The following is a 12023-nucleotide window of genomic DNA, read 5'->3' as shown; positions in this document are numbered from 1 at the left end:
CTCTGAGACACCCCTACCACACACACTGCTCAGCCCTCACACTCCATTTGTGCGGTCAGCAAGAGAAAACGGATAGTAGAGTGAGAGAAAGTTAAAAGAGCAGACACATATTGTATGACACACCAACTAAAGAGACCCTGTTCGTACAATTAGAGTAGTTAAAATTAAGCAATGGTAATTAAAAGAGCAGTCCAGACTATGTCATTATGGGAATTTATAGTTTAATTATATGACACCATTTTCAAATCAAATTAGTTTTTTTTAGCATTTTGTGCCTCTAATCTGAAAACCTTTGTGAATGTTACTGAACTCTTACTGAACTGTTACTGATGTTGTCTCCATGACTCACAAGAACTGTTGATGTTCCCAAAAATCCTGTGCTTCATTCCTTTAATCTCAAACTGTTGCTTTGGATTAGTCAGCAAACATTGATAGCCTTGCACCTACTGTAGGTGTCTGATAATAGATTGGCTACAACAAAACTGTTGTCCTGAGTCATTATCTTATAGGGACCTGGTTTTCTGTTTGGCCTTGAGTGTCTGCTTGCTGTAGTGTTTATGCAGGCTTGAATATATGTGTGCTCAAATTCACTGATGCTTCCGATCTCTGTTTGATCTGTAAGGAGGTAAGTATAATTACATTATTGACTTTTCAGGCCATTGTAATAGAAACTGCTGAGGCTGCTAGAGCCAAAAAGTGTTTGATTTTCTGAGACCGAGCTCTAGCTCGTTGTTTATGCTAATGGTCTATTTTCTCAGCTGTCAGGTAATAATGGAGCGTCGAATTAAAGAGAAATTCCAAAGTAAAGTATGGAGTATGCTAAATAGAAGCATCAGAACAGTAGCAAAGCTGAATGCATAGAAGTGCCAATAGGATCATTGAAATAAGAGACAATTAAAACATTAATACACTGTAAAAAAACATTGAGTTTACTTATACAAAGCAAGCAAACAAGATTAGTTGATTTTACTTAAAGTGAGTAAACTCATTGCCTTAAAAAATAACGAATTATGAGCATAATTCATTCATTCATTTTCTTTTCGGCTTAATTCCTTTATTAATCTGGGGTCGCCACAGCGGAATGAACCACAAACAGCATATGTTTTACGCAGCGGATGCTCTTCCAGCTGCAACCCATCACTGGGAAACACTCATACACTCTCATTCACACACTTACACTGTGGATAATTTTAGCTTAACCAATTTACCTATACCACATCTTTGTGGGGGAACCCGGAAAACCCACGTGAACGCGAGGAGAACATACAAACTTCAAACAGAAATGCCAACTGATCCAGTCGAGGCTTAGACTAGCAAACCTTCTTGCTGTGAGGCGACAGCACTACCTACTGCGCCACCGCGGTGCCCTTACATGCATAATTGTAAAAATAAATTTAAGTCAGCAGTTCTAAGTTATAACAGGTTTATTAACTTTTTAAATAAAATAACTGAGCGCCTTTTTGATGTAAGCTGAGACTGCATCTCTCAGTGATGCAATGTCAGACACAATGCACTCAATGAAGCTAGTGACGTCACAGTGAGGGGTAGGGTTAGGTGAGTCTGCACCCAGACCCCTCTCGGCCGGGCCAGTTGGCGTTTCTGTGTGGAGTTTGCATGTTCTCCCTGTGATGGCGTGGGTTTCCTCGGGTCCAAAGACATGCAGTATAGATGAACTGAATAAACTAAAATAGTGGTAGTGTATTTGTTTGAATAAATGTGTATGGATGTTTCCCAGTAATGGGTTGCATCTGCAAGGGTATCCACTGTGTAAAACATATGCTAGATAAGTTGGTGGTTTATTCCGCTGCGGTGACCCCTGATAAATAAAGGGACTAAGTTAAAGAAAAAAGAATAAATAAATAAATAAATAAAGTAACTAATCGCTTTTTACAATGTATCTTGCATTTGTGATCTCTCTGATATGCTGGAAAGTTTGGGGTCAGATAGAATTTCTGCAAAAGAAAATGATTCATTACATTGTTTAAAAGTGACAAAAAATACAACTTTTTTCAAAAAAACATTCTGAAAAATATATACTTTAATAATATTTTACATCAATATACAACATCAGTGTTTTAAGGTAATAAATAATTAACTGTTATTTTTAATGCATTATACTAAAGGCAACATACTGACCCCAAACCTTTGAATGCAATTGTGAATATAACAGCTGTGTCATTCTCTTTTTTAAAAAAAAAATTACAATCACTTTTAAACTAATTTACAAATAACTTATTTTTAAACAAATATTTTTTTTTATTAATACATTTTTTGAAAGAGAAGCTTCCATGCATATTAGCCACACACACAATAACACTTACTCTTGTGACACTAAAATTACAAATAAACTTCAATTAATAGATCTAACAAATACATCTATTAATTTAAGCTTCATAAACTGATTAAAAAAACAGCTACAATTAAAATGGAGGCATATGCCTTCAGCAGCATTTACGGTAAGCCCTGATTAATTTCTGACCCTGTCTTCATCTAAGCTATATGCCGGTGTACACACGCGCAGACATATAGGCAGTCTCAAGAAGCACTTGGCTGAAGATGACGGAGAGCTTGACAGCACCAATATGCTTTGAAGTGTCGAGTCAAGTCTCTCTATTGTGTGTGTGAGTGGTAAGCCGAGGTCTGTGAGCATACAATAGATGTGTGTGTGTCTGTGCACGTAGACTTGGAGGCCTTGTTGTTCCCTTTTAGTTTGCTGCTGCTCTATCCACTTGTTAAGTCATGACGCATGGAATACTGTTTCCGAGTCCAAGCCGCTACTCATTTGAACTGAGAAAATATTCATTTATGACCACTTTTTAGTCATATTACACATTAAAGTGAATTTTATATAAAATCATGGTGTAGACATCAGTCTCAGGACTTGCTGCATCACAGAAACCAATATTTGAATAGTTTATAAAAAATGTATCCCTTTCTGGCCATCAGATATTAGGCATGGATCTATTGTGAGCTTGATTTTCTAAAGTATTACTGTGCTTTGTAAATGTTTATTATTACCATTTGATGAGTCTCCCCATACAGTTTGATATAGCGCTTGGACGCGGAAGCTGCTTTGCGTGACATCACACTTAACAAGCAGATACTGTACGCATTTGAACTGCAATAAATAATTGATCAAACTGTTTGCATTTGGTAATTTAAAATTATCAACAATAAATCTAATTACCAAATGATTGGATCTTTGCATAACATTTAGTTTTAAAATAATCATATTTTATTTTGCCTCTTTTCATAATGTTTTAGTAGTTTTGTTGTTTTAAATCTAGTTTTATTAATGTATGTAATTTATATTTATTTTATTAAAATGTTGGTAATTTTAGGTTAAGCTAAATGAGTAAAAAATACTTCCTGGGCAAACAGCAGAAATAAAAAAGTTGTAATTCTTATTTATTTACTTGTTTGTAGTACAAAACTGCAATGTATAGGTTTAATTTTTTGTTTGGTTTGCCACTATTTTATTGAACATTAGTTTATTATTGAAGTTAACATTAGTTTTAAGTTTTAATACATATATTTTTTAATTCAGTGATAAAATATGTGTGTGTTTATGTGGGTATTTTATTTTACAATACATTAGACAATTTACCTTCATTTAATATGCTTTAAATGTATATAAAAACAAGTCAACTTGATGCAGACAACAACCTCTGGCGTGTCTTTTTATTGATATGTAACAATAAATATTGATCTTATTTAGGTAAGTGACCTAAGTGACCTCTAGCATCTAAACTGACCAAATTATTGGGAATGACTTGCTGTCGTTTACTGAAAAAAAATGCTGGGTTCCATACAATTCCTTCATGTTGTCCCAACACAAATCGATTAAGTTAACTTAATTGATTAAACACACACAAACAAAACCCTCAAGAATTGTGTTGATTCAGCTCGTTTTAAATTAGCAGTTTGAACAAGCAGCAAACATGCCTTTTTGATTGTTTGATGGGGCAGAAAGACTGTTAGGGTTATGCGTGTATCTGTTCATCTATTCATGAACCACAGAGGCTCTGGGCTAAAAGTCATTCTCGGGAACTGAGCTGCCGCTGCAGGGGAAGGTGTGATGATGCTTGTTCTTTTACTTTTGGAGGTCCTCGCTGATAATGTTCACTGAGCCTGAAGCAATCATAAAACCGTAAGCTGGCATGACAGCTGAGGAAATAGGTTATAACGTCCATTATACTCTTGCAATGCAAATTCCCGACTAGAGAATGTTTACACATTATTTTGCATATGTGTGTACAGATACTGTGTTTGGGCTATTTCAGGTCAGAGTGCAATGGAGACCCCGGACTCCCAGTCTAACAGGTCTCAGTCTGATATGTTTGCTGAGCTGGATGATCTTGCCCCTCGCTCTGACTCCTGTGTGTCCCCAGACCACCCAGCTGGAAGTCAAACTGACCAATCCTCACCTGCCTCAGGTAATACTGTCAAAACAACGGACACAACTTTTCTAATTTACCACCCTGGTATGTCAAATATGAGTTTCTAGCACTCATTTTTTTCATTCTTTAGGGTCACGATAACCTGATTCTGATTCATTTTAATGTGCTAATTTAATGATCAAGAAACATTTCTTTTTATTATCAATCTTTTTGCTTTATTTGAAAAGATATTAGTGTTTCTGATATTGAGTATATATAGCATAATAGTTTACATTTACTCCTGACCAGAAACTTGGAACTTTTATTCATATGATGTGGGAGTATGGAAAAGTACAGGCATTTTATAATGATTTGTGTGTTATCTAATCTAAAATTATTGGATATCATGTACTGGTGAATTATTCCATGTTATTACTGAGTGATGATTCTATGTTGAATCTTACCAAACTACAAAAGGCTGTTTGGTCGGCTGGGTTAACTTCTGCAAAAAAATCTACTAGCACTACACTAGCTTCGTCCCCATAACTTGGACACGTACAACTTGTTGGTACAACTTCAGAACATTATAGTGTTGGAATTATCCATAGCTTGGGGTGGATATATATACATATATATATATATATATATATATATATATATATATATATATATATATATATATATATATATATATATATAAATATATAATAGTTATATATAACATAATAGTTTTAATAACTGATTTCTAATTAGGCAAGTTATTGTATAACAATGGTTTGTTCTGTAGACTATCGGGGGAAAAAATTGCCCAAAGTGGCTAATCATATTGTCTTTAAAATGGTGTTTAAAAAATTGAAAACTGATTTTGTTCTAGCCAAAATAAAACAAATAAGACTTCTCCAGAAGAAAAAATATTATCAGACATGCTGGGAAAATTTCCTTGCCCTGTTAAGCATCATTTGGGAAGTATTTAAAAAAGAGAGTAAAAAAACAAAAAAAAAACAAAAAAAAACAAAGAGGGGCTAATAAATATATATATATATATATATATATATATATATATATATATATATATATATATATATATATATATATATATATCCGATAAAATTACTTATAATTCTTACAAGGAATGCAACAATTAAATTTTTTCAGTATGTATATAGCGATTGTAAAAAAAATAATAATAATAAGATCCCACTTTAAAATATTCTGTTTCTCTGGATTTAGATATATGAATTATACTTATGTGTTTTTTAAATGCAACTTAAGCTTTGTTTTATTCTGTAAATAATGTAAACTATTGAGGCTTTCCTTTAAAATACATACTATAAATGTTGTCATATAGTGTGTTTTTTTTGTTGTTGTTGTTGTTGTTGCATAAGTACGAAAATGTGGAATGTTTAACTTTATCAGTTCATTAACAGTATCTTTATTTTTAATGATTTAACACAACTCCTGAAAAATTATCTTTAATCTATGGTCTATTTAAATATAAATAATCTTCCTAATAAATTCCTTCTAAGAATTGTAAAAATATGTTAATTTCATTGAAGTTACAATAAAGAACATAAAGTTTTTAAATTTACTTATTTACATTCAATCCTATTTCCACCTCTAATATCTGTTCTCCAGAAATACATTTTCATCAATCAACTGTCTTATCTGCGACAAACAGAAGTTGCTCTGTATTTACAACTTGTTCCTTGTACTTTATTATCCAAGCTAATTTTGTGAATGAAAAGGATGAAGCAGATAAGCGTGTTTGTTTTAAAACACGCATGCTGGTTCGTCACGCCATTTTCATTTATTTGCCTTCTGTTTCAGCAGAAATGTCCACTTAGTAGTAAACAAGTCAAGCTCTAAGATGTGGAAAAGCTCAAATAATGTAAGATCCAGGAGATTAAAATCAAATGCTGCTGTGTAAACTTCATTTACAAAGGCACTAACCGGCATTATCTCATCACACTGTCGGCCTGTAGACATTATTCAAAATGTGTTTGTTGTTGTCAAAAACTAATCCTCCAATCAGACTGAGTCCCTGTCTTCAGCCTGCCCTTAGGATCATTGCTTTGTATCGGTGTTTGTGTGTGTGTTTGTGTGTGTGCACTTTGTATTCCTGGCACTGTGCAGACAAAATGTCGGTCGTCAAATGTTCCAGTAATACCCAATAAACAATAAAAATAGCTGTACAAGTGTGTGCGTGTGTGTGTGTGTGTGCACTACAAAAAGGGCTTATGGAGACATTGCCATGTCTCTATTTTCCTAAAGCCTTATAAATCATACTGTACATGTTTGTTTGCTTGTTTGTTTGTTTTTTGAGAAAGTAAAATGAAGAAAGTTTCATGTAAAAGGTGAGGTTAGGTGTACAGGCAACAGAAAATACAGTGTGTACAGTTTAAAAACCATTATGCCAACAACTTTCTGTGTGTGTGTGTGTGTGTGTGCGTGTGTGCGTGTGTCTGTGTGTGTGTGTGTGTGTGTGTCTGTGTATGTATTTGGTATGTCTGTGTGTATGTGTTTGTGTGTGTATACAGAAAGAAATGGGGACTGAAACATTACCTAAATGAATTTTTCCTTGAGGATTTCCTCCTAACTCTTAAGAAGGTGTTAAGCTTTTGTGGGTTTCTGTGTGACCTGACCTCCTGACCTGACCCTCTCACCTTTCTGGCTTCTTCTAGATGACTGCCATGTGTTTGTGATGCCCAATGGTTAGCAGAATGGACACTAGTCACCGTAATGCATGTCATTACACTCTTATGCTTATGGAGTAACTGTCCGTCAAGTAGTGCTTTGCTCTTAAGAAATGTTTTGTGTGTCTTTTGTCAAGAGGGAAGGCTTAGTGATTTAATGAAGATAGAGGGAGTCCCTGTTCACACCTGGTGTTAAAAATGTGTGTTTGTTTACCTGATCACAAGTGGATGACGCTAAATACAGGTGTAAATGGAAGTGTGAAATGTTTTACACTTGTGCACTTCCAGAAGCACTCGAAAATGCATTTGAACAGGATGCTGTTGTAGTGCAGTTTCATGATCACAAGTTTGGTTTAAAGGTCAAAAGGTGTATCTCCTATTATGTCCATACAAAACAATACAGTGACTTTATAAACACCAGAGGAATAAATAATATGCCATCTTAATGAAATCTCAGAATATCACTTAGGTGATAATATAATTCTTAATATCAAAAATGCTGATTGTTGATATCATTATTTACTATCCTGATATCTGTAATTGTTCTTGTACTAGTATTGTCACCATTTGTTGCTATTCACATTTATCTGTTGACATCAAAATTTTATTTCTTACTAGATAACATTCACATTTTACATATCAGAAATACAATTCCTACAAAAAAAATGCCTTTATTTTTTAAATCAGTAATCAACTGGCTCAGTAATCAAGCAGATGTCTATTCTTGATATCAGCAATTGAATTGCTACAAGTAGAATAGCTAATTACTGATGTCAATAATTAAATTGATACTGTTGAAATGTAAATTCTAGATGTAAATGTATTTCAGCATTATCATATTTTTGATATCTGGAAATGCATTTCTGAAATCTAAAATGAACATTTTAGTAGTACTGATTAATTAATTAATAATGAAATTGTTGATATCAGTAATTATATTTCAACTGGTAAGAAATCAATTCTTTATATCAAGAATTAAATTTGACAGGTAGCTTATGGTAAAATTTAACTAGTACAAATACAATTACACACATCAAAAATTAAATTTTTGATATAAAAAATGTCATTCCTGGTACTGACAAATAAATTCTTCATATCAACATTTACATTTTTGATATCAGAAACTACACTGTTGACAGCAACAATCAGTCAATAATCAAATTGTGCATATCACGGATTCATATCCAATTTTGACTTATATTCATTCTCAGGATTTGCATACTTGATATCAACAGTTGAACTCTTGATTATCTACAACTGAATTATTGATATTGACAATTAGATTCTTACTAGTAAAAAAGTAAATTCCTGATATCAAGAATTTAATGTCAAAAGTGCTATTATACTAAGATTTTACATTTCTGATATCTAAAAAAAATGTATTTCTGATCAGCAATTATGGGAGTAACCTCTCATTTCTACAATACCTTGTTTTACTATTAACAATATAATTATTGATATCAGAAAGCAACAATTTTACTACTGACATTACATTTTTAGATCATTTCTTTGGTCTAGACTTTTATATGTTGATATCAACAATTTAATTCCTGACATCAACAATTCAATTCCTGATATATACATTTAATTTTTATTATCGACAATTAAATTATTAATATCAGGAATTACATTTACACTAGTAAGAAATCGACATCGATTTCAATCGAGAATGCTATTGAAATTTCAATAGCAGCCTATGGTGACATTTCGCTAGTTCAAATGCAATTAAAAATATTAATAATTAATTTTTGATATAAAAAATTTTATATTAAGAATTGAATTGATTACATCAAGAATTCATATCCTGAGAATGAATAAAAGACAAAACGGCTCGCCACACGCATGCCTACTGATCTTCCCTGATCAGAAAAGTGGACAAAAGAGAAGCATTCAAACACTAAGTGTAAACAGCAGCAGATCTCCCTTTGTGATTCAATCAACCAAAATGCCTTATAATACCAGGTGTAAACAATACCTGAGTGAGAATGTTAGACCAGGTTTTAAAAGTAAGTTTTGAGGTTTTGAAGAGTTCTTCAGTTATGCCAGGCCAAATAAATATTATAGTAGATTATTTCTGATAGGGTATCTAACGTGACTTAAAGGTGAAAATGTGTAAAGGTGTAATACTGTACACACAAAGAGCACTTCAGTATAATAAATTGTTCATATGAGAAAATTTTCAAAAATATGATTTTTACACCTTTTTATTTGTTTGTTCTTATGTCTGTTAACATAATGTGTGAAGGGCTGAGATTCAGGGTTTAATAGTGAGAGAATAGAGTGAATTTCCCGAATAGCCACACGTCAGTTGTGTGGGTTTATAGATTTGCATATGTTACCCATAGCGATAGTGATCCCATTTCCACAGGGTGTGACCGCAAACAGAGGACTCTTATGGGGCATGGTGAAAGCGTGATCCTCAACACTGTTAATAAAATGAAAAATAAAAACAAGAAAGAAAAGTCTATAATATTTTTAGCCATGGGCATATTTCACATGACACCCATCTGTTGAAATGTTTGCGGAACACATTAAATAATGCTATTCAATTCAAACCAGAGCCATAAAAGCACAACAATTTAATTTATTTTTTATTTAAAGTCTAATTTTTATAGAAAGTTTAACCTTCTAAATGTATCACTTTAAGGATAAAAAAAAATATTCATATTTCATCTATTTTTTTCAGAATGTCAAAACTGCTAACTAATGAATACTGTAGGACCATTTTAGATACATGCATTTAAATAAATTATTAAAAACCTAAACTATATTTTAAATAACACAATTTGATAAATATGTTAATTAAATTGAATTGCATTTATTTCACAACCTATAAAAAGCATTCTTAAATTGTAAATCACTCTCATAATGTATTAATGAATTCAGACAATTTATATTATTAACAATTTTCATTTAAAATCTTAAGAAATATTTTACACCAAATGAGCTCTGACTATTATTTCTGTTTTTATTTATTTCCCACAGATTTGAGTCCTGGACTTGCAGCGTTGACTGTGGGCTGTGATTCGGGTGATTTGGGATCCTTGTCCCGTGTGCAACTCTTGCTACTAGAGCGAAGAGCATCCGAAAGTCATTGTTCCATCCCAAGCCCTGAATGGTGTTGCACTCCAGAAGCAGAGGAGTATAAACCTGACCTCAGAGTCTGGAGCTCGGGCATTCCCCAATATTATCAGTCCACAGGTACATTGCATATCATATAGCAAGCTGCCAAGCACCTGTCCAGCTTGCGGTGGAAGTGTGTGTCCGTTTGTGTGTGGGTGTGTGCACGTATAAGCTTGCCTGTCTGCCCGCATATTTGCGCGTAAAAAAGGAGCGTGGCAGACGCATTGGCCCCTGCTATCTTTCCCCGTCACCTCACATCAGATTGCAATGTTTACATTCAAAAGCAACAGCGCCTTGATTGCCTTTAAATAACTTTGAAAAGAAAACCGCCAGGAGGGGGGACAAAATCCCAAGAAGAACGGTTGAGTTGAGTTGGGGAAATTTGGCAATTGAACTGTGTAAAAGAGAGGGCGTCGGGGAATAACGTTACGGGTGTGCCGATTGTTGGCCGTCCTTGAGAGTAAAGTTTTTAGTATTTGAGTATGTGTGTGTGTGTGACCCCGTTGCCGTTACCTTTGAACCAAAGCCGGCATGCCTCTCATCTGTTCCAGGGCGCGCGGCAACAAGTCCTTAACTGAAGCCATAAAGATGTAGTGGTTTGTTGCTCCTCCAAAAAAGCGCTTTATGGAGTTATGAAAAAGTCATATTAATCAAGATAAAAAACGGGTCAAGTTTATCATTAACACAAAACCTCAGTTCATCCACACGTCTGGTCGCTACAGCCCCCCTATCAGGACATAATCCTGCGATGCAGCTATTGTGTATTGTTCAGGCGCAATCCACAGATAAAGGCACTACAAAGGAAACCCACGTGTGCCGGATCAGATCTGGGTGCAATCTTGATGGGATGTGTTTTGAAATAGTGTTAATGTGTTTCTAAAGTCTGGCACAAACACACAAGGCGGCGCGTGGAGGCCAGGCTCCTGGTTAGGTGTGTCTGCACCTGGCAAACTACGAGTAGACAGGTGCTGCTCCAGGTTTGTGAGGCACCATTTCTATCAGTATTTGCAGAAGGATTATGGGCCTTCAGACATGTCAAATACAAGCCATTAATCACTCATTATCATCCCTCTTTGAGCATTTCTTTTGCACTTGTATATTTGATCTGCACCTTGTTTTTAAGTTCTGTGTGTGTCTATTTGCAGTCCTGGACAACCACAAACAATTAGGTGGCAGAAACAGTGGCCATGATTCTTTGGCAGCATACAAGGGACGCAGAAAGCGCCCCGGGGTGAGTACCTTGCTCATAAAACCATTTCAACACACACTTGGAGGAATCTATGAGCAACTTTATGGCTCTCGTTTCTGTATGGAGAGACTGGGGGATTTCTGCTTGCTGCTAGGCGGCAGGTGTGGGGCTAATAAGTCAATATGGACAAAGGTGCAGTTGCTTATAGAAAAGGAAGCTGGGTTCCTCTGACTCGCCATGCTGATAAGGGGGCTGCATTTTAGGGCATGGATGTGCCACAGTGGGGCCAGAGGGCAAGGTTTAGGGGGTAAACAGTATCAGCGAGGGGTAGTGGAACTCAAAGCACTGGATGCAGGTGCAAATGGATGGAGGCATTAATCTTTCTTTTATGAAAAAAGGGGAAGGAAGGGGTGGCCGAAACATGAATGTGTTGTAAGCTGCCGTCAATTAAGTTTCAGTACAATAGATTTACCCTAGGACTGATTACTGTCAGCACAAGGGAGGCCACTGCTGCTTTGCAGCACAGCAGGACCCACATTTAGCATGGCCGTGGTTGCAAATACACATTCAGAGTCACATACATTCAGAGTCACATTTGGTGTTTATGCACTTCTGTCCTATATGTACTAATCAGTTTTT

The 12023-nt window shown here is 34.9% G+C and overlaps 1 protein-coding gene across 2 annotated transcripts in view; it reads left to right on the top strand.

Annotated features, from left to right (window-relative positions):
• The window catches only part of LOC101884203 (uncharacterized), a 78916-nt gene that overhangs the window by 27338 nt on the left and 39555 nt on the right, over window positions 1-12023 (top strand). For both annotated transcript variants that reach the window (XM_021475248.2, XM_073947128.1), the window contains 3 exons: window positions 4284-4436; window positions 10058-10273; window positions 11341-11426. In XM_021475248.2, coding sequence (XP_021330923.1) covers window positions 4284-4436; window positions 10058-10273; window positions 11341-11426 — 455 coding nt within the window. The remainder of the gene's footprint in view (window positions 1-4283; window positions 4437-10057; window positions 10274-11340; window positions 11427-12023) is intronic.

The sequence above is a fragment of the Danio rerio genome, chromosome 4, assembly GCF_049306965.1.
Source record: "Danio rerio strain Tuebingen ecotype United States chromosome 4, GRCz12tu, whole genome shotgun sequence".
NCBI lineage: Eukaryota > Metazoa > Chordata > Actinopteri > Cypriniformes > Danionidae > Danio > Danio rerio.
This window is presented reverse-complemented; position numbering and strand designations above follow the sequence as displayed.